At 45.9% G+C, this 26,475-nt stretch overlaps 1 protein-coding gene across 2 annotated transcripts in view; it reads right to left on the bottom strand.

Annotated features, from left to right (window-relative positions):
* The window catches only part of Ube4b (ubiquitination factor E4B), a 103,636-nt gene that overhangs the window by 61,036 nt on the left and 16,125 nt on the right, over positions 1 to 26,475 (bottom strand). For both annotated transcript variants that reach the window (XM_057784102.1, XM_057784103.1), the window contains exons 2-5: positions 16,759 to 16,945; positions 5,538 to 5,673; positions 3,654 to 3,741; positions 2,422 to 2,566 (exon numbers count right to left, since the gene is read on the bottom strand). In XM_057784102.1, the coding sequence (XP_057640085.1) occupies positions 2,422 to 2,566; positions 3,654 to 3,741; positions 5,538 to 5,673; positions 16,759 to 16,945 (556 nt within the window). The remainder of the gene's footprint in view (positions 1 to 2,421; positions 2,567 to 3,653; positions 3,742 to 5,537; positions 5,674 to 16,758; positions 16,946 to 26,475) is intronic.

The raw sequence follows: 26,475 nt of genomic DNA, 5'->3' as shown, positions 1-26,475 counted from the left end.
TGCTGGGAATTGAACCTGGGCCCTAATGAGCATCAGTGCTCTTGACCGCTCAGCCATCTCTCTAGCCCCTCTTTTTCTTCTAAATATTATTGTACATTTTTCTCTGTGTGTATATATGTGCACACACATGCCCATGTAGGGATCAGAGGACAACTTTCAGGATCTTTCCATCCACCGTGTAGGTTCTAGGGACAGCACTCAGGCCATTAATGCCTAGGGGCAGGCATCTCTACCCACTGAGCCATTTCACTGGTTCAGTTCATAGTCATTTACAAGTTTGGGCAAACATACCACAACTGTGTAAGAGGCAACATTAGGGGAAACTGAGCGACCACAGCTGTATAGAGGAAGCATCAGAGGAAGCTGAGAGACCACAGCTGTATAGAGGAAGCATCAGAGGAAGCTGAGAAACCACAGCTGTATAGAGGAAGCATCAGAGGAAGCTGAGAGACCACAGCTGTATAGAGGAAGCATCAGAGGAAGCTGAGCGGCCACAGCTTTATAGAGATGACATCAGAGGAAGCTGAGAGACCACAGCTGTATAGAGGAAGCATCAGAGGAAGCTGAGCGGCCACAGCTGTATAGAGATGACATCAGAGGAAGCTGAGCAGCCACAGCTGTACAGAGGTAATATTAGAGCAAACCGAGTAAAGGTTATGCAGAAGTTCTTCCTATTTTCCTCAATTTTTTTGTAAATATAAAACTAATCCAAAATTAAATTTTATTTAAACCAAGTTAGAGTGCAGCCAGAGAGCTACCACAGATGACTGCTTACTATAGAAAGGAACTGGTCCCTAGTAGAGTTGCCCATGCCAAACTATGACAAACACAGCAAGGTTAGTGGTTCTCGGCCAGCATACACTTCCCAGAAAGTCCAAGCTCCAAAGGTTCTATGAAGGGTTCCATATTCAGTCACCAGCTGGTTTCTGGAGCAGATTCCAGTCTAGCTTCTTTCTTCTTCTTTGCAGCTCCTGGCTAATTTGCTACTGACCTTTAGATATATCCTAGATACCAATAACCAAAGCCCTGATCCGTGTCAGTTTCACATAGTTAGATTATTAAAAATTATGGTTGATGTGTACAAGGAAATCATGAGAACCTTGGAGTTAATTGTGTGGCAAGTCTTTAAGACCTACAGTCGCTTGGCTCTTCCCAGCCAGTTACTAAGACACGAACATCAGAAACCCCCGACCTTCCAAGAACACAGGACTTCCACTGCCCTGAAGAAGGCAGGCCGGGTGAAAAGGGAACTGTAGCCGTGATAACAGTGACTGCGCACTGAAAACATATCTCTTTAGCACTCCTTATACAAACGCCTTCCTGAAGATCCGGGATAGACATCAATGGGCAAAAGGCGAAAGATCCCACAACGCAGACAGCTGTACCCAGCAATGCGGCCCTACTCCTCCTCTACTGCAAATGATTACATTGTGCCACAGTGCCTGCAAAATAGCTTTAGTATAGTTCAGTACAGCTAATCTCTTAAAATAGAATCTAGGAAGACAACAAAACATAATTATATTCCATTTTGCTAAGTAATTTAATAAAAAGATTTGGATTGGTACCACATGGCTTGGTAAACACGGAGCCTACAGTGACAACGGACCTGCAGTAAGGGACGAGATCTCCTCAACTGTGGCTAAAGTCAGCAGGCTACAGATACAACAGGTGGTTGTCTTGAGTCCCGGGGCCAGCAAGAATGCTACTTCACAGGGACTAATGCCCTCTCAGAGAGTATTCCACCATAAGGCAAAAACCTCGCCAGAGACAATGGAAACCATCCGTTTATTTATATATATATTGGAGGTGGAGAGATGGCTCGGCAGTTCGTTTGCCGCTCTGCCAGAGGACCCAACTTCAGTTCCTCGTGCTCACACATGTGCCTCCAACAATCTGCAACTCCAAGTCCAGGGGATGGATCTGATGCTCTCCTCTGGCCTCCAGAGCCACCTGACCATACATTCATGCACAATATGCACAAGCAAAATGAATGCAGATGTAAATACCCATTTTAAAAATCTCAAAAAACGGGGCTGGAGAGATGGCTCAGAGGTTAAGAGCATTGTCTGCTCTTCCAAAGGTCCTGAGTTCAATTCCCAGCAACCACATAGTGGCTCACAACCATCTGTAATGGGGTCTGGTGCCCTCTTCTGGCCTGCAGGCAGACACACAGACAGAATATCGTATATATAAAAAAAAAAAAAAATCTCAAAAAACAAAACAAAACAAAACAAAAAACAAAAAAAACATGTAGCAATCAGATCAGTGGAAAGGGAAGAAAGTGAACACACAGGTATGTCTCCATCACAAGCAGCCCCGTAACAAAAAGTGTGGTTCCATACAATGGGGACAGAGACCCACAGTCTCACATTGTACACATAGGTGCTGGGGGGGGGGGGGGGGAACGGACAAAGAACCCACCTTCTTTTGGGTTCTGTTTAAACTGCGCAGAAAGAGAAGAAAGGAAGATGACATCTCTGTCCCGGTCCTTCCAGGAGACGCGGAAGATCTTACAGACCAGCTGTAAGGCCTGCTCTTCGGACACTTCAGGACCTGAAGAAGGCTCCTAGTGGGAAGATCTGAGTGTTAATGTACAGTAGGAGACAGGAGTTAAGACATTTGATTCAATTTTTATTCATTTATTAACAGGGATATTTTTAAATGCATAAAACCATTCAGCCGGGCAGGTGGTACGAGCTGGGAAGCAGAGGCAAATGGATCTCTACAAACACAAAGCAAGTTTCAAGTCATCCAGAGGTACGCATGGGATTCTGTGGGCTGGGGGAGTAAGTTACAAAGTCAAGGTCTCATTAAGCTGATGCCATCACTGATGGGAGAGCAGAGGCACTGTCAGGAGTAACCAGGAAGAAGAGGCACAAAGTGTGCCCACGTCATCTACCTGCTGAGTGAGCGCTGCAGAACCAGGCTACGTCCCTGGGACATGAACACTCTCCTCTGAGGAATTTTACAGCCTTTCATGACAGAAGCACTATTACATACAAGAAACATGAGCAACTTCACAAACAGACCACACCACAAGGAAGCTATTGTCTAAGAACCATCACAAGGTCACCAAAGTAGTTCTGTAAACTTCCTGAATGGAATGTGGTGTACTGGCCTATACCACACGTGACACTCAAACCCGCATGGCACCTAAACCCACATCCACACCCAAACCCGTCACCCAGTCCAGAGATCAGAGCTCAGATAAAACAGACAGAAAGGCCTCACCAAGTCTGCACTTGCTGGTGGATTTTACATGTCCTTGCTTTAATTACTTCAAAATACAGCCAAAGATAAAGTGATCTACTGTCTTAGAAAAGACCCACAAAATTTAAATTTCACTGAGGAAAAGCACGGACCTAGTCAGTCATGGTGGCGCACATCTTTAATCCCTACAATGAACGAACAGCCAGACAGATCTGTGAACAGCCCAGGCCAGCCAGGGCTGTACAGCAAGATTCTGTCTCAAAAAAAAACCCAAACCAAACAAACAAACAAAACGAAAACACAGGGACCCAACCCAAAGACAGGTTGACTGACACTTCCAAGGAAGCCTGGACTACGTAGTGAGAACTCTGTGGGGAACAGGGACCACCCAGCAGACTGCAGCCGCCAGAAGGGAACAGAGCGCCGTCCTCCTCCTCACCAACCTTTTCGCTCAGACTCCTTTTCTCCCGTCGGTCATTCTCGTCCACTTCCATGTTTTCAATTCCCGAATCCACATCCACCTGGGACATGCTTCAAGTACAAAAGACAAACAAGGCTTTCATCTTTTTTAAAACTCCCAGCGTCAAGGCTGTGACAAACTTTAACATATCAACCTGCATTTATCAGGAAAGCAGAATAACACTGGCTCCCTTCTGAAAATCTAAGAGCTCCTCATGTACTGGCATGGAAGCATCCTGTCCGTCTTAGGTGCTGGACTCATTCTCCCAAGGTATCATTTCCTTGAGATCACTTTCAAAATCTAAGCTATCAGCAGAATGGATTTTCAGGACGTGCTATTTTTAAACAATGCATGCTGCAAGCACAGTTATTTGCATTGACTGTCCAGCACAGGTACGACATCATCCCTTTGACCCCGACAAGAACGATGCTCTGTCATTTGTCTCATTCTCACAAATATGTGGCATTTGGGGTACTCATTTCTATTCCACAGCCAGCCACTGTCTCACCAACCAAAACGTCTCAACAGGTCTTGTTTTGGTCCCATCACGCCTTGCTCTAATTCTAGATCCATACAAATTTCCACTATGATTTCTCCTTGGCGGAAAACGTATAAGGGTATTTTATTAAGTTCTATGCTAATTTTCTGGCTTAATATACAAGTCAAAACACATGGCCCTTATGTGTCTGACTCTCGTACCTTTCTACCCGATGAGCATGTAGAACCCTATATTTTTCAATTAGATAAAGCTCACTAACTGCACTGCTTAATGTATGCTTACTCAGGTTCATCCTCTCCTTGATCTATTTCTGGCTAAAAGAGACACGTCTGAAGCCCCTGAGGATGGTTTTACATATGGTGATGGCTTCTTGACACCCTATCAGCATTCGCTTTACGGCATGCTGATGTTATATTACTAAGCGTGTGCACACTTGGAGCTGCCATGGCTGCAGGTAAACTCGTCGTCACAGAAAGCTTCCTTCTGGTCATGAAGCTGGGTTACAGGACACACAACAGCCCACGGTTTGCCTTTGCCTCCTTCAGCCAATACTAAAACTAAAAGTTTCAGAGGTAAGCAATTCACGAGTCTAAAGTGCATGCTGCTGAGTAGCGTGGCGAAATTCTGCACCTTGCTGCACTCTGCCCAGGCCGAAGTCCTCCCTTGGTCACAAAGTCGATGCTAGCTCTCACTTTATTTGGCAGCTTGGTTACCAAACCTGGTGTCGCCATCCTAGTCTTCAGGTCACTCTTCCTTTACTCAGCAGTGGCCCCAAAGTCTAAGAGGAGTGACATTAAGGAAGCCCAGGGCATAAAATGTGGAAAGAAGGGTCAACTCTGGCACTACATGGTAGGGCTACAGAGGGAGACACTGAACACAAGGGTCTAAGGGTGCCTGGTCGAATAGCGGCCTTTCTGGCTTACCTGCTACGGCTGCTGAATATTTCAGAGCCGTCCAACCTTTCTGATTCTCTGTCTCACTACTGCTGCACACACTGGTATTATCATTTACACGCTGAGATCTAGTCACATGTATCACATGTTTATTGTGAGGCCATTCTGTTTAATCATCCATACCTTGTCTCATAAAAAGCACCTGGACACTGAACTCAAATTCTGCGGAGAGGTGGTACCTGATCATAACTACCGAGCCACCTCTCTAACTCATAAGGACACTCGACTCAGGCAACTGTATAAAGACTATTTCATTCAGCACAGAAACACTTCTCGACCTAGGAATGAAAATTGGATTCAGGTTGGTAATGACATGGGGTCTCTGGGTTGTCACTTCAGACTACTAGACTAAAGACTAGAGTGCAGACTTCCCTTCCTCCAAGGGAAGCAGCGAGAACAGGTGGTATCAAGTTACCTTTTCTCACAGGAGACGCCGTCGATATCCATGCTCTGGGAACGGGAGAGGGACTGAGACTGCGTCTCAAGGCTGTTGGACGGTGAGCTGCTCAGAGAGCTGACTCCTTCGCTGCTCTGGCTCCGATGGGCAACTCCTACACACGAGAGGCGAGACAGAGAAAGGCCCACGTGACAAAATGCAAGCCCAAGAGGAAAGGCAGCAGCAACACACACACCCTCACGACGCTTGGTAGTGAGGACTCCTGTCAGCCGACCCCAGGAGTGTCAGCAAGAGATCATTATTGTCGTCACGCATGGTACAGTCAGTCATGGCGCTACACGTGGTGCTTGGAATGACTCTCAGACGTTCTAACTGTGGCCCTGGACACAAACTGACAAAACAGCGAGTTGTCTTTTATTTTGCATTATTACATTTTATGAGTGTGAGAGAGAGAGAGAGAGAATGTGTGTACACCTCTGTGTGCCACCTGTGGATGTCAGAGGACAAAGGACAGGAGTCAGTTCTCCCTTTCCACCACGTGAGTTCCACGGATTGAAGGCAGGTGTCGCACCCAGTTAGCCACCTCACCAACCCAACAGTACAGAAAACTCCTGAAATGCACTGGAAATAAGATGCATTATTGAACTGGCAGATATGCAGAAGAGCCAGCAACAAATGTGGATGCACAATCCAGATGGTGGGAGGGGAGGTATCTGTGGCCGGTCTTTCGACTTTGCCACAAAACTGAGACTCTGAGACATGTTGAAAACACAGCAGAACTTCACCGCTCCATCTCCTTCCGTACAGATTCATCCATTTGATGACAGAATATATCAGAGAAAATAAAAAAGTGACACCGTCCTTGTCCCTACAGAGCTTACTTACGGTGACATAAAACTGGCATCAGGGCAGAGGGGCAGACTACTTCTCAGAGAACTTTACTCATCAATGTCTTAAAAATTGTTACAGAACTTTAAAAATCACCGTAGCCAGGTGTGAGGACACACACCTGTAATCCCAGCACTAGGGAGGCAGAGGCAGGCGGATCTCTGGGAGTCCTAGGACAGACTGGTCTACGGAGTGAGTTCTAGGACATTTAAGGATACACAGAGAAACCATGTCTGGGCGGGAGATAGAACAAAGGCACTCAAGAGTTGACTCTGGCCTTGGCCTGGGTATACACAACATAAAAACTTTATTTAGGACAGTGTACTATATACAACAGACTATACATAATAGGAACAAAGCACCATGACGTACAGAAAGTACAGCATGTCTGTAGTATTTTTGTAAGAATCATCTGAATTCACTTTGTCCTGCCCTTCAAAGATATTTTTTTTTTTTTTTTTTTTTTTTTGGTTTTTCGAGACAGGGTTTCTCTGTGGCTTTGGAGCCTGTCCTGGAACTAGCTCTTGTAGACCAGGCTGGTCTCGAACTCACAGAGATCCACCTGCCTCTGCCTCCCAAGTGTTGGGATTAAAGGCGTGCGCCACCATCGCCCGGCTCCCTTCAAAGATCTTTACACCCCAGTTCTCCCCACAATCCATCACATGGCCTCACACCCCAGTTCTCCCCACAATCCATCACATGGCCTCACACCCCAGTTCTCCCCACAATCCATCACATGGCCTCACACCCCAGTTCTCCCCACAATCCATCACCTGCCCCACAATCGATCACATAGCCATCTCTAAACATCACAATGATCTACTTGTTTTAAAAATTTACAAAGTTTGGTGGCCCCTTCAGTTTTACTTAGAATATAAAATATCATGACTAAAACACATGAAAGCAAAAACAAAATGTCCCTCTCTCCTGAACCTCCCTGTGCTGTTGTCACCCTCTTCCACTTCCTGCTAGAGAAATCAGAGTGGAGGAAGTGACCTCTGAGATTAAGACTTTTTTATTCCACCTCCCATGTTCCGAAGGCCAGATACTAAGGTGAAAGCCCAGGCATAACTTCATCGTGGACATTAACAACCTGCACCTATCAACTTACAAAATGAATCTTTTAAAAGTGAGGGCGCATGAAGCAAATGAAACAGAAAGTCATGTTTGCTTTTAATACACATGGATTATAGACACATGCAAGGGGGCTCGGCTCTTGGCAGGCTCTGGCTGGGGAGGGCTGTGGAAGGCACTTCACACCCTGGGAAAGGCAGACGCTGAAGGAACTAAGATGGGATTCGCTGAGTCCTTCCTCCCCTATCAGCACGGCTCCTCAGCAATAGGCCCGCTCGGATACAAACCACACTAAACGCCCACTTAGGACTCGTTACTGCTCAACTTGTTCCGGTCATCCTGTCACCCTGTCTCTGTCTGTATGTCTGCCTGTCTCTCACATACAGAGGCTTGCTGGGGGAAAAAAGGAATTATAATATTCAGAAGCACCCCAGGGCCAGTGAGATGGCTCAGGGGGAAAAGACCCTTGCTGCCGAGCCTGACCTGACGACCCAACATGGCAACAACATTCCTCAAAAGGAATAGAAGTAAAATGTTGCTCTCCAACTCAAGACATGCGGCATGGCAAGTAAACACACATACACTCAGGCACACACATACACACGAATAAATGAATGAATAAATGCAAAGAACTGACAAAAGGAACCCAAAACCTTTAAAAACAAACAAGAAAAAAGGAATTAGAGATTTGGGAGGCAGAGGCAGGCGAATCTCTGAGTTCAAGGCCAGCCTGGTCTGCAAAGCAAGTTTCAGGACAGCTAGGGACACACAAAGAAACCCTGTCTTGAAAAATCTACCCCCAAAAAGGGGGAGGGTGGAGTTTAGAAAACAGGGGAGGGGCTGGAACGATGGCTCAGTGGTTAAGGGCGCTTCCAGAGGGTTTGATTCCCAACACCCACATGGCAGCTCACAACTATCTCCAACTCCAGTTCCAGGGGACGTGGTGCCCTCTTCTGGACTCACAGGCACCAGGCATTCACGAGGTACATAGACATGCACGCAAATAAAGCACCCCACGCGTAAACTAAACACATAAACTAGAATATTTTTTATTAAAGACAGGGATGTGGGCTGATCTTAAAGAGCTCATCCAACCCTGCATTCACCCTCTTCTATAGGTAAAATCACGCTCTCTGAAGTCATGATGGGGGTACCTGCTGTAATCCTAGTACTCAGGAAGCAGAGCCAAGTGTCTGGAGTTTGAGATTAACCTATACATAACAAGACTCTTAAAAATCTAAAAGAAAGGGGCTGAGAACATGGCTCAAACATGGCTAAAGCACTTGCTGAGTTCAAATCCCCAGGGTCTATGCTTTAAGAAGAAAAGGTTGGGCACAATGCTCACTTGTAGAGGGAAAGCAAGAACTCAAGAGTCAGGTGGCTCTCTGGAAGCTAGCTAGCCACTTGGCAGAGTTTTAGGTCTATCTACGAAAGCCTGTCTCAAAACAAAAGGAAGAAGGTTCCTAAGGAATGACATCTGAGGTTATCCTCCTCCTGACACACACACACACACACACACACACGCAGGCACGCACGCACGCGCGGGCGCATGGAATTTGAGAGCTATTTCTAACTTTATAGATGCAGCATCAAGCAGGTTTCCATGAACTCTGTAATCTGTCATGTAAGTTAGTGTCACAGTTTATTATCTGTGTAATGATGGGGATAAAGGAGGAAAATCTCTGCCCCTTCCTTTCTTTGCTGTCTTCTGGTGTTTGTGTGTACAATTGTGTGTGCATGCACACAAAAAGGACACATTTTCCAGGAGCTCTTGTGTTCAGTATTGCTCCTCTGCCTTCACAATGCCTGCAAACAGGGTAAAGGAATGCCAGCAGTACTGTGCACAGCTGGCGCCAGATCAGGCTGCAAAGGCTGTCCCAGCAGGGATGGCAGGACTATGGAGACAACTGGCGTAGACATGCCTGTCACCAGCAAGACACTGACGACACCTGCTCTGGATTCACAAGGGGATTAATGTGGCCCCAGGAAAACACAACTGCTCCAACCAAGAGGAGGAGCCTCCGGGTCTCTGTTCCAATGCAGCCCTCAGCCTAGGGGCTCTGGCCTGCGTCCCTGCCTCTAGCCAGATTTGCTTTTATTTATTCCACTTCCTCAGACAGATCTCATTATGTAGCCTCCACTGGCCACAAACTTGAGGAGATCTTCCTGCCTCCGCTTCCCAAGCCTTGGGTTTACAGGCATAAAACCATGCCCAGCTGTTTATTTTGACTGTTTCTACCTTAGCAAATGGAACCCAAGGCCTGTTCCACTGGTTGCATGCCCAGCTGCAAGTCAGCTTCTAGACCACACGCAAAACTTTCCTTCTCCCAAGCCTGAACCAACTATAAGAGGAAAAAGGATTTTAGTATAAGCAAATGGTAACAGAACCAAAGATTACCACTCTGCTGTCGCTCCTAGTGCCGCTCTTAGGCAAAGGCAACGCACTGCGAAAGAACAGCTTCCACTTAGGCATCTGGCACCACTAGCAACACCTAGACGCACCAAAGCGTCAGATCGGCACATCACTAGCAACACCTAGACGCACCAAAGCGTCAGATCGGCACATCACTAGCAACACCTAGACACACCAAAGCGTCAGATAAAGCCTAAAAGAGAATTCCGGTGAGTGAGATGACCCCGAAGCGAATATACGAGGATTATCCCACTTTCAAAGTTAATAATGTTCTTTTATTTTATTTTTTAAATTTATTTATTTATTTATTTATTACATAAACAGTATTCTGTCTGCATATTTGCCTGCATGTCAGAAGAGGGCACCAGTTCTCACTATATGTGAGTCACCATGTGGTTGGCTGGGAATTGAACTCAGGACCCCAAGAAGAGCAGCCAGTGCTCTTAACCTCTGAGCCATTTCTCCAGCCCTTTATTTTATTTTATTTTATTTTTAGGTAGTTTTGTGACTGGGTATGGTGGCATAAGTCTTTAATTCCATCCTGGTCTAGAGAGGTCCAGGCCAGCCAAAGCCACACAAGGAGACTCTCTCTTAAAATAAGCTTATGGAACAGGAGGTGAGGAGGGAGGGGGGAACTGGGATTAGCAGGTAATAAACAAACAAATAAAACTAATTATAAAACACAAATAAACAAAAACAAGGTAGCATGCGTGACTGACACTAGGGCCTTGCACATCCTAGGCAGGTGTTCTTTCACACAGCTTCATCCCCAGGCCGAGGGCAGACTTAACACCATATACAGTCCGAATCAGCGACTTTGGGGGTGGCACCTGAGGAATGACACCTCATACTGACCTTTGGCCTCCACACAAGCGCACAATCAGCAATCACTGGCAGTGGTATTCTAGCAAATACACACCAGGCCTTAAGAAACTCAAAAGCTATGTCTTGTAACTCAGTCTTTCTTGTCAAACCCAGACCAAGGCAAAGCCAGAACAGTATGAGCGAGGCGAGGCGCTCCCACACTCTCACACCTAACAAAAGCCAGTAAAAGACTCTCAGAAAAACCATGGCCTTGCTGAAAGGCCATGGCAACCTTTCCATGAGCACAGTTGCCTAGCAACTCCCCCAGTCAACCTTGAACCAAGGCCTCCCTATTATTGATTCATGTGGCCAATGATAACACAAAACAACTTACATAACCTTCTCCACTTTACCTGTGAAACTGCCTGCCTTCGCCTCCCCACACATGGCCGGGATCCCTAGAGAACACACGGCCCCAAACAACCCTCTGCTCATTTCCAACTGAATTCATCACTTCCTTAGAGGGCTTTTCTCTCCATCCTTAGGTTCAAAGTGCAGTTCAGTGAAAAACTTAAAGAGGCCTCTGGGAATGGTGTACAAGGTCAGAACTTAAGGCCCACGGTGGTGGTGGTGGGGAAACATAGGTGGAGTGTTAGGGCCTCCACAGAGGGGTTCACAGGCCCTGGCTATATTTCCATATCCATCTCAAGTATTTTGTCTGGTTTCTTTAATTTTAGAAGGAAATGCATAGTACAGAGATAAATTCTCTTTTTCAGGGAAAGGAGGGATCTGCGTAAAACTCTTCTCTTACTTAGATTCTAACGCTGCCAACCAAACCATTGTTCTCACCAGGCCACAATGTGACTCACGAGAATGTGCTGGCATGAGGCTTGGGGCAAAAGAACGTGACCAACAAAGGGCTGGAGGGACAGCTCAGCGGTTAGGAACACTTGCTGCTCTTGTAGAGGTCCTGCTCTAGCCCAGCCCCCATGTCAGGAAGCTCAACCACCTGTAAGTCCAGCACCAAGGGACCCAATGCCCTCTTCTGGCCTCTGTGGGCACTTGCACACACGTGCACATATTCACACACAGACACACATACATATATACATGATTTAAAATAACCTTGTCAGTTGTGGTGGCACAACCACACTTTTAATCCTAGCACTCAGGAGATAGAGGCAGGAGGGTCTCCGTACATTCAAGGCCAGCCTGGCCTACTCTTCAAGTTCTAGGCTACCCACGACTACATAGTGAAACCCATTCTCAATAAACCAAATCTTAAGTAAATAAATAAGCAGCAGAGAAAAGGAGGAAGCAAGGGCGTAGCCACAGTGAGCCGGCTAACACTAATGGAGCTTTCTGTGGACACGAGTTGGCTGGGCTGATGGAACGCAGGATCGAGTGCATGCTAAGAAGTGCTCTCTCACAGAACTACAGACTTAGCTCTAAAGGGGAAAACATTTCTTTGTTCTGAAATGCAAATCTCTCCTTCACAGCTGTATACCAGAACTCTGGTTCTAGACCAGTTTTCAGCTTGGCAGAGAATACACACAAGCAATCACTTCCACAGGGCAACTTCCCTCTTTTCTGAGATGGTCTCAACATACCGTCCAGGGTGGCTGTGAATTCACGATCCTCCTGCCTTAGCCTCTTCCAATTTTTCATTTTCATCCTTAAAATTTTATCTGTTTATTTACCTGTGTGTGTGTACAAGTATGGGTATGTGTGTATAGGGTGAGTGTGTGTGTGCAAGTAGGGGTATATATGTGTATAGGATGAGTGTGTGCGAGTGTGGGTATGTATGTATAGGGTGAAGGTGTGAGTATGGGTATGTGTGTACAGGGTGATTGTGAGTATGGGTGTGTGTGTATAGGGTGAGTGTGTTTGAGTATGGGTATTAAAGGCATGCACCACCACAACCAGTCAGCTTTTCTTTATTTTAAACCTATTTATATTTGAGACAGGGTTTCACTATATGGCCTTGGTTGGCCTGGAACTCATTATGTAGACCAGGCTAGTCATGAATTCTTAAGAGATATACCCGCCCCCTTTTCCAAGTGTTGGGTTTGTTTTTTGGTTTTTTTTTTTTGTTTTTTTTTTTTTTGGTTTTTCGAGACAGGGTTTCTCTGTGGTTTTGGAGCCTGTCCTGGAACTAGCTCTTGTAGACCAGGCTGGTCTCAAACTCACAGAGATCCGCCTGCCTCTGCCTCCCAAGTGCTAGTATTAAAGGCGTGCGCCACCACCGCCCAGCTACCAAGTGCTGGGTTTAAAGGCATACCATACTTGGCAACTCTTCATTTTTAAAATGACAACTGTCATAATTTCTGGGAATTTCTTTAAGCTACATAAGCCCATGTCGTTTGGTCATTTCCTCTTGGTGATTCATTCACTAATTTACCCCATCTTAAATTCTATGCCAGGCTCTGGTGAAGCACTGGGGATACAAAAGTGAGCAAAAATGAGCACAACTTCCTGACCCAGGGAGTTTCTACACCATCAGGGGAGGCAGACAAGACAGGGCACACAGCCAGACATGGTCTTGTGGGCATGGAAAGCCAGCACTAAGGAGGTGAAAGCAGGCGGATCTCAAGATTGAAGACAGCCTGTGTTACACGACAATACTACATCTCAAAATCAAAACAAGAAAACTCAAGGTGGACAAGCAGACTGGAGGCCAGAGCCGAGAGGGATAGTGCTACATTAGAATGTGTGCGATTTCAGACAGCGGACAAAGACAGTTTTCCTGAGAAAAGGACACTAAAAACTTTTTCTTTGACTGGTTTGGGTTTTATTTCTTCTTTTTAAGAATCACCATTTATTGCAGAGTGGGGGGGTGGCTGTTACGGGGTGTGTGTGTGTGTGTGTGTGTTTTGTAGGTCCAGGGGACTGAGTTCAGGCTGTCAGGATCGGCAGCAAGCACCTTTACTTGCTGAGCTGTCTTGCCAGGCCTAATTTTGATTTTCTAGTTTGTAGGTCTGGGGTGAGATATGAGGAAATATCAAAACTTGATTTTATTATGATGGGGGAGGGGACTCATGCACACCACAGTATGTGTAGGGAGGTCAAAGGGTCACCCTGTGGAGCCAGTTCTTTCCTTCCAATTTTATATGGGTTCTGGAGTTTGATCTCAGGTCATCAAGTCTGCTTAGCAAGCACATTTACCTGCTAAGTCATCTCAGCACCCCTAAACTCGACGCTCAAGAGCTGGGAATGCTTGCCGTGCATGCAGGAGAACCTGAGTTTGGATGTCTAGGACCCACATAAAGCAAGGGGTAGCAGTGCACAGCCACAATTCCAGAGCTGAGGAGGACCTCGGGGACAAATTCACAAGCTCTGGTTCAGTAAGTTCTCATAAAATAAGGTGGGACACTGACATCCATTTCTGGTCTCCACACACAGGAATAGGCATGTGCACATATACCTGTACATGCACACATGCAAACACACAGAAATCCCTTCTAACATTTGAACGAAGAGATGCCGGTTAGACATGAAAGTGAAGTCAAATGGGTCACTAGTATCTAAAGTTCAAGACACAGGTCAGAGCTGGAAATGTAAACTAAGGAGTCATCAAATTGGAAGGAATAATTAAAGGCAAGAAACAAGATGAGATCGATTAAATGAATAAGCACAGATAAAGAGACCAAGAGTTTAAACAGTAAACCCTGGCATCCTGCTGGCAGACATCAGGGGAGGGAAAGGAATCCTGCAAGGAACTGAAAAAGAACAGAGAGGATGGGGACACCAGGACAAGATGGTCTTCTGAAAGCTAAGGGTGTTTCAAAGCAGAGAGGGTGAAGCCACCAAGTGAGGCTGACAGAGATAAATAGACTCAGCAGAGCTCCCACCACACACTCATTCAGGTCTGCACAGGGTGCAAGAGCAAAAGATGGAGGACCAGGACTTGCTCCAGAAGACTGGAGATGTGTGGGAGCTGCAGAGAAATGGGAGAAACGAGCTCCATTTAACCGGTGTCGAAGGGAGAAGCACCGCACTGTGCACATGCTTGCGATGTCTTGGCACAGCTAGCGAAAGCTCACCTGGGGTACAAAATCTCCCCAGACTGAATGGAAAAGGAGCCATGGGAAGCGAAGCTTTGTGCGGTGATGGGACATGGTATCACAAGTACAGGCATTGATGAGGCAGCATAGTTGTCCTACCAAGAATAGGGAGCCAGATGGAAGCCATGATGAAGCTTATACAGGCTCCCTTCTGCATGTGTGTTTCCTCCACACACTGAGAGTGTGCATGGAGAATGAGGTGTTGCACACTTGGTGGCAGAGTGGAAAAGTAAACAGGGAAACATGGCATAGCTGCCTGGACATGTTGGGTCTACTTAAACTTGTGATCATGGATTCTAAATGAGATGGTCAGACCACGTGGCTGTGTGAGCTCTTCTCCAGCCTTGCTCCAGGGCAGGCGACAGACAGTAGGTGGGGAACGGATGTAACCACAACTGTGCTACAACCTAGCAAGAAAAACAAATTCCAGAACTGCAGGGATGGCCCAACACAGCAAGGAGGCAGTACAGTTGTGAGCACATTTCCCAAGGAAAAGACAACTTAGTCCTGGAATCCTGAATGCTTATCTGCAAACTGCCACAGCTACTCAGCCCACGCGCTCACACAGGTGTTCTTCCTGTTATCACTACAAGAATGATGGACAGGCTTTTATCCACATCAAGAAGCCGCCACTGAGGGTTAAGGACCCAAGGCAACAGAAACTGCAAATGCTCTTAGGTTTCAAGAGAAAGGGGGCTGTCTGGATGGCTACGGCAGAGCTCACAGAGCTGGAGTGAGCTGGACATCAGATTATTATAAACGACACACACAGTTTGCATAGCACCTTTGCGTCTTCTCCGTAACTGCAAAAACTACAAGATTACCATGTTTGATAGAAGCGTCATGTGAGAAAATACATTCAGGCACACGCGTGAGTGGTTATCATCTTTTCCTAAGAAGGAAAAGACCCTGAACATTGCCTGCCTAGGAGCTCATTTATTTTAAAGAAAAGAACTTGTACCAGAGTTAAGCAGCTCCCCAGGAGACAGCTACAAATATACAGGTGGAGCTGATTCCTGTAGAGCTGGGGACTGAACCCTGGGCCTCTCACATGCTGGCAGGCGCTCTGCCATCCACAGCACGTCTGGGCCTCACACATGCTGGCAGGTGCTCTGCCATCCACAGCACGTCTGGCACCCGATGTAATTTAGAGGAAAAGTCTGTGCCAATGCAGCCCAAAGACAAGAGCGTCGCCATTTGACCATTATTTCAATCTTGCATTTGCAAACAATTTTTTTGTTTGTTTCTGAGTGCATGCCCACGAGCATGAGTCAAAAGTTGGTGGTGGCGCTCACCTTTAATTCCAGCACTTAGGAGGCAGGACATAGGCGGGTCTCTGTTGAGTTTGAGGCCAGCCTGGTCTACAGAGTGAGTTCCAGGACAGCCAGGGCTACACAGAAAAACCCTATCTCAAAAAGAACCCAAAGTTGATGATGGCTGTCTTCCTCTTATTTTTTTGAGACAGGGCCTCCCACTGAACCTGGAATTTACCTACTGACTAGACTGGCTGGCCATGAGTCTTAAAAGTCCCTACCTACTCAGTGTTAGGGTTACAGACATGAATCTCTGAACCAGTTTTTAAAAGGGTCCAGAGAATAAGAATGTGGGTCCTCATACATATGCAGAAATCACCAACCAAGCTCTCTCCCCAACCCCTAGAGTACATTAAGAGATGACAAAGGACTGGGGTAAAGCACATGCTATTAGAGAAGGAATGGGGTGGAGGAGAGACACATCAACCAAATTCAAAAAACCAGCAGAGTCAAATTCAGTCTTGGCCAGCTCCAAAGGCCAGACCTGAGCCTGCTGGTAGAGCTGGGAGGGGGGTGGGAGAGGAATGAGTTTGCAAGTCTTCTCCGGTCACTATCAAAATGAACTGAAACAGTGAAATACGCAGCAGTAACCTTTAGGCCACTGATTGTTTTAATTTGTGTGGTAACATTGGGATGATGACATCAGAGGTACAACTGCTTCCAAGTCGGAGGCTGAGGCTCACCTGCTGCACCTATGGGGGAGGTAGCTGGGGTCATGTTGTGGACATTGAGACCAAGACTCTGGGAAGGGCCTGGGGCTGATGCAGGTATTGGAGGTCCCGGAGGGTTCTCCCTCTGGGGAGACGTAAGCGGGGTGCTCGGCTGGGAGGTCTGTCCACCAGCAAGTCGTGCAAGGCGCCTCCGGCGAATCTACAAAAGGGAAAGAGAGAGGACATTCCGTAACTAAAAGCAGAAAACAAACATTGTAAGAACAATGACATCCATGTACTAAAGACCGTCAACAACCATTCCCAGGCTTAGCAGCCCAACAGTCCTCGAAACCAATATACTGAGAAAAGTAAGGAGGCAAAGCCAGTACTCTAGGTTTTGGTTTGTGTTTGCTGTGCAGGTGAGTCTGAACGTGAGAAGTCCGAGGACAATCCCAAGCCATAGCCTTCACCTTCTCCTAATATAACCTGGGTCTTCCTGTTCCCCGCTGCACTGGGCATGCTAGCTGCCCTCCCTTCCTCCAGGGAATCTATGAAGACTCAGCCACCGCAACCCTTCACCCTCCACTTCGCACCCCTGCATGTCTAGAAATAAACTCAAACTGACCTACAGGATTTCTGGTGGTTAGATAAAAGTCAGCGCTCCTGAGGAACTGCTGAGACGGGTTTTCTATCCCCAAAAGACGTCCCTCACCTCCAGCTACTCGGCCTCATGTAATCTGTATGATCTGTCCGCCCCAAACTCTTGCTACTCTGGCTATGCCCGGTCTCTTGCTGTCTCCCACCCCACCCCGGCTCTCCCACTTCTCTAGCCTGCCTATGTCCAGGCGGTTTTCTTCTCTACTCGGCACTCCTCCAGATGCCCTGGCTATTTTCTCTCTTACTCACACAAAAAAATCTTCCCCTAATAGAGTGTTCATCCAGGCAGTTTCTTTACTACAGCCCTCACAAGCACCGGGAATAAAGCACACACTACTGCGTCTAGCTTTATGTGGGTTCAAGCTTGGGCAGCCAAGACAAGGCTCAGTGAGGAAAGCCCACAGCCTGGTCTACAGAGCAAGTTCCAGGACAGGCTCCAAAGCTACAGAGAAACTCTGCCTCAAAAAACAAAAAACAAACAAACAAAAAGATACAAGACACTCATATACAAAATAAAAATAAATCTAAAAGAATTAAAATAAAAGTCAACTTCATCCAAAAGGAGAAAGAAACAAGACATAAATTTTATATGCTTCAAGAGCAAAATATTTAGGCTGCTTTTCTTGCTGTTTTTCATATGATCAAAAAGAAAATATAGTCTGCCATTCTTCCCCAACCACTCCAGTCACCAAGGACTGAAAATACACAGAGCGGATGGATCACAGCCATGCTTCCCATTTCGGTGACTGACAACTAGGCGAGAGGGTCACAAACCACCCCTTCAACACCCCACCACCACCACCCCTCACCCGGGCTATGCACCAGTACGACAACTGCTGGATGTGAGCGGGCATCACAGAAAGAAGCCAGACCCTGGATACACTCCTACCAGGAATACAGAAGATAAAAGCCTCGACTACGGCAAATGGTAACAAGGACAAACTCACTTGAACCTAGGATGTGTGTCATTCTCACGCGGTAGGACTCCTGCTCCTTTTATCACTCTCAGACCAAGGAAATGTCCTGAGTCCTCTGCCCAAAACGGAGCAGCTCCTCCTGCTGCCTGTGCCACAGACATACCAGCCCCTCCCTTCACCCTAAACCTGAGTGGCTCACATAGTAACTAGTTTAGGTTTACTTAACTGGATTAAATCATCTGAGAACAAGATTAGGAGAATTCAAACAGTAGTTCCCAGCCTTCCTAAGGCTGTGGCCCTTTAAGTCATTTCCTCATGTTGTGGTGACCCCCAACCATCAAACTATTTTCGCTGCTACTGCATTGCTGTAATTTTGCGCCTGCTATGAATTGTAATGTATATCTCTGATATGCCACCCTGTAGAAGGCTTGCACTACTCTCAAGGAGGTTGCAACCCTGTGAACCACTGAGCTAGAGAGACAGCACAATTGAGAAAGTTCTTGCTTGACCAAGCATAAGGGCCTGCATTCAGAGCGTGACTCAGCTTTCTTTCTGATGCTGTGACTCAGGCATCTTTCTGTTCCAAGTCTCAGAAGAGGACTCATGAATCCCTGAACAAAATCCCATGGCTTGTTAAATTCAGGAGGCTGTGCTGTCTTACCGTGGTCTCCATTCCCCGGAGACACGTGGCAGTGTGCGGACAGCAGCATCTCGCCTTCTTCACTACTGGGCTCTCTTACACTGAGGATTAATGTCGTATTTAACCCCTCCCAGGGACAACTGTGAACAACTAGCACATTCAAGAGCCTGAGCTATGCTTACATCTTACTTGGGTATCTTTATCCAAGACCCAGAAAGCAGTCAGGGTGAAGGAGGGAGACGCACTGTCAGAGGCAGGTGGGTCTGCAGGAACCCACACTGCTTCCCCAACAAAGGCAAGTGTGTCCAGATGAGCTGAGCCACAGTCAGGGCAGGCAGGCTGAGACAAAATCGCTTACCACCCTGAGGTCTGGACTTGCTCAGGAAGGCAAGGAAAAGACTAATGAAGTGTGCAAGGGAGCAACTGGGACAGACGACCACTCGGCACCACAGCACCAAGGTGGGACAAACACCACCCTGGCAATGAGGACATAGAAGAGAAAGGACAAGTTCAGAGACATTTTTTAATGAACACAACAACAGAACTTGGTCATTCTTTGGAAGTGAGGTAAGAAGAAGTACCAGAAAGTATAGATTTCAGGCCTGGCTATTTACATGAAGATAAAACTCTGTAAACTGAAAATACAAGAGATTTCTTCAAGCAAGCAAGGCAGCCAGGCAGGAGGCATGTACCTGCAGTGCCAGGTCATGGGAACGTGGGGAATAACTGTTGGAGCCCAAACGGTCATAGCAGCTTGTATCTCTATCCATCCCAGCAGTGGAAAGCTGGAGAAAGGTAGTTTCCAGAGTTTCTCTGGCCAACCAAAATGGCAAGCTCCAGGTTCAGTGTGAAATTGGCTCAAAATAATAATAATAATAATAATACCACCGAGCCATAAACAAAAATAACTGAATTGATCTTAACCTTTTGCTTCTACAGGCTTCAACACACACATACACACACACACACACACACACACACACGCACACACGAGGGAAGGGTACTGGAGGAGTTTTAATTAAACTATGGTATGAAGTATCTGCAAGAAATTCAGGTCAGCCAGAGGCTGAGGAGCATGCCTGCAATCCCATCTCTTGGAGCCTGAGGCAGAGCATTTCTGTGGTCAGCCTGAGATACATAGGGAGACTATTAAAACTCTAAATGAAGGGAGGACTACTATTTAACATGGTGGAGGGGCTTCCAGGCAGGCCAGCACCCAGGCTGTGACAAGACTATTGCTGGCTGCTTCTCCACAAGTTTAGTGAGAACTGGGGACTTTAAAAAATGAAGTAGAGGCCGGGCGGTGGTGGCGCACGCCTTTAATCCCAGCACTCGGGAGGCAGAGACAGGCGGATCTCTGTGAGTTCGAGACCAGCCTGATCTACAAGAGCTAGTTCCAGGACAGGCTCCAAAACCACAGAGAGAAACCCTGTCTCGAAAAAAAAAAAAAAAAAAAAAAAAAAAAAAGAAGTAGAAAGATCTGAAAATCTTGTATTTTGCCCAGAAGGGAGCATGTTTAAAACTGGAACTAAGGAAGGCGTGATTTCTAAAAAAAGATTAAGGCCATTAAAAAGAAAAAATCAAGCGAGCTGGAGATGGCTCAACAGTTAAGAGCATCTGTTGCTTGAGCAGAGGATGTACGCTCGACTGCCAGCATCCACATGACACCTTCTTCACCCACTGAGCCATTGTATGGCACAAAGGACACAAGCTCAAAACTTGCATATCTCCATAGAGTTACTTTTAATGCTGTTCTTTACAGGGCTTTTGGATTTTGCTTCGGTTCGTTTTGGTTATGGATTTTTCAAGACAGGGATTCTTGCCCTGCCCATCCTGGAACTCACTGTAGATCAGGCTGACCTCACACTCAGATCCGCCTGCCTCTGCCTCCCCAGTGCTGGAATTAAAGGCGTGTATCACCACCATCCATTTCCTTACAATTTTTCAATGTGTTATTTGATTTATTTTCTCAAATAAAGAGATATAAAGCCAGCTAAACTAGGACAGACTGCAGAAAACCTGAATGGCTGACAAGAGTTTAGAGTCTGCAAATCAAGGTCCACAGAAACTGACACCTTCTTCCGGCCTCAGCAGGCTCCAGGCATGCCAAGTGGTACACAGACATACAAGCAGGCAAAATACCCATGTACATGAAACAAAATTTAAGTTAAAAATATCCTTATGCACATAAAACAAAATAAACCTATAAAGGTTGGGCAATGGTGGTGCAGCCTTTAATCCCAGCACTCAGGAGGCAGAGGCAGGTGGATCTCTGGGAGTTCAAAGTCAAAGTCAGCCTGGTCTACAGAGAGAGTACCAGGACATCCAGGTCTATACAGAGAAACCTAGTCTCAAAACAAACAAACAAACAAAAAAAACCCCACACTTCAGCCTCAGTACAGCACAAAGAAATATATAACAATAAAGGCTTAATACTTAATACAGTGTTCGTTCTTGGAATCCCAAATCTCAACATCTGGGAGATGGGAGTCCGGTAGTTCAAGGTCATCAGTGACTACACAGGTCGTTCAGGAACAGTCTGGGTTACATGGGACCCTGTCCCCCAAAAGACCCAAAAGGTGGGGGATTTTCCAAGATATTCATCAACATTTGATTTGAGGGAGGGGTTGCACACACACCATGGCACAAGGGTCTCATTTTCCACCATGTGAGGCCCGAGGATCAAACTCTCATGATGGGACCTGATGGGAAGATCCTTCACCCACTGATCCATCTCACAGGCTCTAGACCAGCAGTCTCAACCTGGGGGCATGACCTCTTTGGGGGTCAAACCAACCTTTCACAGAGGTCATGTATCAGATATCCTGCATGTCAGATATTTACATTATGAGTCACAACAGTAGCAATGAAAATAATTTGATGACTGGGGGTCACCACAACATGAGGAATTGTATTAAAGGGTCACAGCATTAGGAAGGGTGACAGTCACTGGGCTCTACAAACTTTTCAAAAAGCCCTTGAGCTCGGTGTGGTGACACACTCCTGCAATCAGAGCACTCTGGAGGCTGAGGCAACAGCATCCGAAGTCCCAGGACAGAGGAGGAAGAAAGGGAAGAGAAGAAGTACTTCATCTCTTGACCTGAAAATAAAGCAGTAACCACAGGCCGTGGCTGAGCAAATACTGCTTCATCATCAGTTTGCCTCAAAGCCAGTGACCCTCTAGCTGGGTCTAGCCACAACCTCGGTCGGTTGCAGCCACGTCTACCGGGATTGCCTCTCGGGAAGCATTTGCCCTTCGCAGTAAGCATCAGAATATGGTGCTGTACAGCTCCATCTCGGTTAGCATCTGTTTACTTGGGAAGAGCAGGGTTTGGTTTATTTTGTTCACTGCTTCAGCCTCAGCAGCCCTAACAATGTCTCATCCAGCAAATGCTTGGCAAATATTTGCTGAACAAATGACCACTGTCCCCTAGAGACCTGTGAAACATTCTTCTCAGAGACACGCATCACACACCGATACATTTCAGCCCAGAGCCATCTCCATCTTTCTGCTCTTTAATCTCTTTGAGGCTCAGATACTGTTTTCCTCTGGCTTAGGTTCTGCTCCAGGACAATAATATGAGTGTGTAACAAAGCTGCCATAGGGCACATCACCTTCGTTAGCTGACTGAGAGCATGCAGGAGAGACCGGGAGCATCCAGAGACCCCTCTTGGAGACATCACATGGCAGGGGACAGCCCCAAAAAGAAACTGCTTAATCACACTGCTCCTGGTTAGTTCATTTGGTTGGTTGGTTGGTTTTTATTTTCTGAGATAGACCCTCACTATGTCGTCCTGGCTGGCCTGCACTGTTAGTAGCCCAGGCAGCCTATTAATTCAGAGACTGCCCACCTGCCTCTGCCTCACTAGTGATGGGATTAAGGCTTGGCCACCATCTTTGGTTTCCCTAGGGGGTTTTGTTTGGTGCTGGGGTTAAACCCGCGTAAGAGGTCTCCCACTAAAGTTACACCCTCAGTTTTGTTTTTTTTGTTTTGTTTTGTTTTTGTTTTTTGTCTTTTGATTTTTTTGTTTGGTTTGGTTTGATTTGTTTTTTTTTTTAATATTTATTTATTTATTATGTATACAATGTTCTGCCTGTGTGTATGCCTGAAGGCCAGAAGAGGGCACCAGACCTCATTACAGATGGTTGTGAGCCACCATGTGGTTGCTGGGAATTGAACTCAGGATCTTTGGAAGAGCAGGCAATGCTCTTAACCACTGAGCCATTTCTCCAGCCCTGATTTGGTTTTTTGAGACAGGGTTTCTCTGTAGCTTTGGAGCCTGTCCTGAAACTAGCTCTTGTAGACCAGACTGGCCTCAAACTCACAGAGATCCGCCTGCCTCTGCCTCCCAAGTGCTGGGATTAAAGGCGCCACCACCAGCCAGCTTGTTTTGCTTTTTTGAAACAAGGTCTCACTGTGTATAGCCCAGGCTGGCCTTGAACTTTCAGTGGTACTCCTGCCTCAGCTTCTCCAAGAGGAATTACAAGAATGTGTCAATAAGGGCCAGGTGTCAAAGGGCACCAAAACCCTTTTTAAGAGTACTGGGGAAAGGATGGTTTCTAAGGACCTGAGCCTGGCTCCCTAGCACCCACATAAAAACTGGGCAGGAGCTTGCATCTGTAATGGGATGGGGGTTGTCAACAGGCAGATTCCTAGAGCTCACCAATCAGTATATGGAGCCAAGTATTGGATCCAGTGAGCTCTTGTTCATGAAAATAATGGGGAGAGCAATCGGGGAAAACACTAACACTGACCTCTGGTCTCCAGGAATACAAGTTTACACACACACATTCTCTCTCTCTCTCTCTCTCTCTCTCTCTCTCTCTCTCTCTCTCACACACACACACACACACACACACACCATACAAAGAAAAAAGAAAAAAGTTAAAATCTTTTAGCTGGGAGGGGGAGCACAACCTGTAGCTCCCGAAGCCTACACCACACAGAAGACCTTGCCTTGAAAAATTAAGTAAAAACAAATTTTTGAAAACCCTGCTACAGGCTGGCAAGACTGCTCAGTGTGTAAAGATGTCTGCTACATGAGACTGATGAGCTGGGTTCAACCCATGAGACTCATACAGAGGAAGGAGAGAACTGATTCCAGGGAGTGGTCCCTGTACCCCGACTTTACCAACCCCACATACACACTGTTGCCCAACAAACACACAAATAATAAACGTAAAATTAAAATCAAACCAGTTAATTAAAAATAGTTATGTTTTTTAATTGATTATCAAAATTATTTATAATCAATCAAGAGGCTGAGGAAGGAGAATGAAGAACTCTAGGCATCTAGGACAGCCTGGGCTACATAGTAAAAGCATGCCTCAGACAAACAAAAGGTGGCTCTTCTCAGCAAGGACAGCTAGTCTGCATCACAAGGTCAAAACTAATACAAAGTAATAAGGCTAATTAAGGCTAAACAAACACTAGCACACAACATTACTATCCTAGGCCAGAAATGCCAAGATGCTATCTCCATCGCAAATGAGTTCAAACAGGCTATACCTTCTTACTCAGGGCAGGTTTAGTGTTAACATGTTCCTGGAAGGAGGGTCTGAGGACAGAGTCTCACTATGTAGCCCTCTGTCCTGGAACTTGCTCTGTAGACTAGGCTGATCCTGAACTCACAGAGGTCTGCCTGTCTTTGTCTCCAAAGGTCTGGGATTAAAGGATTGCATCGACATTTTATATTTACACTCTCTGACTGGCTCAAGGAATAATCTTTGTTTAGAACCAAGTACACTCTTCCTGGAGGTGGGAGCACACGGCTGAGTGGTAGAGTACTTGCCCAGTATGTCTTCCCTGAGTTGAATCAGAAAATGGCAAAAACAAACAAGCCCCTCTTAGGAAATCTACACACAGCCAAGAAAACTATTCTTTTTTATTTTTAACAACTTTGTTTCTCTCAATTCACTCAAAAATTTTAACTGCTACTTTTTTCTGAGACCACCCTCAAAATGTTCCCAATATTATAAACATGGGAATTTTATTGTTAAATTGCAAAAAAGAATTCTAGAGAATGGCTGATGTGGTGGTTCAGGGCAGCAATTCCGCTACTTGAGAGACAGGCCAAACTGCTGTGACTTCCAGGCCAGCCTTAGCTACAGAGTGAGATAATGTCTAAAAAATGGGGTGGGGCCAAGTGACTATAAATAATAAAGGCTACTAATTTTTTTTCACTTTCTAGTAATTTTTATTTCCTTCACAAAATTAATTTTCCACATTAGGACATCCATATATTAAATTTTTCTCTGTAAATATATTTTATTATCTCTGAAAATTTGTAGTCTGGGCAGTGGTAGTGCACACCTTTAATCCAAGCCCTAGGCAAGCAGAGAAAGCCAGGAGGATCTCTTAAGTTCGAGGCCAGCCTGGTCTACAGAGTGATTTACAAGATAGCCAGGGCTACATGGAGAAACCCTGTCTCAGGGAGAAGAAAAACTGCAATCTGTACACTATTTGTGATTGACCTACACTGTGGGAAATTGGTCTATATCCTGTCAATTATATCTTAAATAAACACTGATTGGCCAATAGCCAGGCAGGAAGTATAGGAGGGACAACCAGACAGGAAATAGAGGTGGGTCAATAAGAACAGGAGAATTCTGGGAAGAAGGAAGCCTATTCCTCCGCAGTATTGACCCGATCAGAGAAGAAGCAAGATGTGACTCCCCCACCGAATAAGGTACAGAGCCATGTGGCTAACATATACTAAAATAATGGGATAATATAAATTATAAGAGTTAATAAGAAGCCTGAGCTAATGGGCCAATCAGTTTATAACTAATATAGACCTCTATGTGATTTCTTTGGGACTTAACGATTGCGGGAACTGAACAAAACAGAAACCCCAGACAAGAGACCTAAATAGCTGATGTGCCAGCCTAATATGTATTTACAGATAAAAATTATACTATAATACTTGGGAGCCTGGGGATGGAGGATCCCAAAGTCAAGGATAGCCTAAGCTTTATAGTAAGTTCCTATCTTAAAAGCAAAAAAAAAAAACAACAAAAAAAAACAAAAAACAAAAAAACACTAATACTATAAGACAAATGTGTGTGTGTGTGTGTGTATAGATTGTATGGGTATTTTGCCTGCCTGTATGTCTGTGCACCACCTGTGTGCCTGCTTCCATCAGAGGTCAGAAGAGGGGGTCAGATTCCTTGGTACTGGAGTTGCAGAGAGTTGTGAGCTCCATCACGTGGGTTCTAGGAATCCAATCTGAGTATTCTGAAAGAGCAGTCAGTGCTCTTTATTGCAAAGCTATCTGGTCCAAGATTTTACACACACATACACACACACAAACACACACATACAAACACACCTCTTTTTTTTCTTGTTTGGTTTTGGGTTTTGAGACAATGTATCTCTGTGTAGTGCTGGTTCTCCTGGAACTTGCTTTGTAGACCAGTCTGGCCTCAAACTCACAGAGATCCCCCTGCCTCTGCTTCCCAAGTGCTTGGATTAAAGGTGTGCACCATCACCGCCCAGCAGGATTATAGTTTTAAAAGACATTTCATGTAAGTTA

This window comes from Chionomys nivalis, chromosome 11, assembly GCF_950005125.1.
Source record: "Chionomys nivalis chromosome 11, mChiNiv1.1, whole genome shotgun sequence".
NCBI classification, from domain to species: Eukaryota; Metazoa; Chordata; class Mammalia; order Rodentia; family Cricetidae; genus Chionomys; species Chionomys nivalis.
Note: the sequence above shows the minus strand (reverse complement) of the source record. Positions and strands in the feature narration are given on the sequence as shown.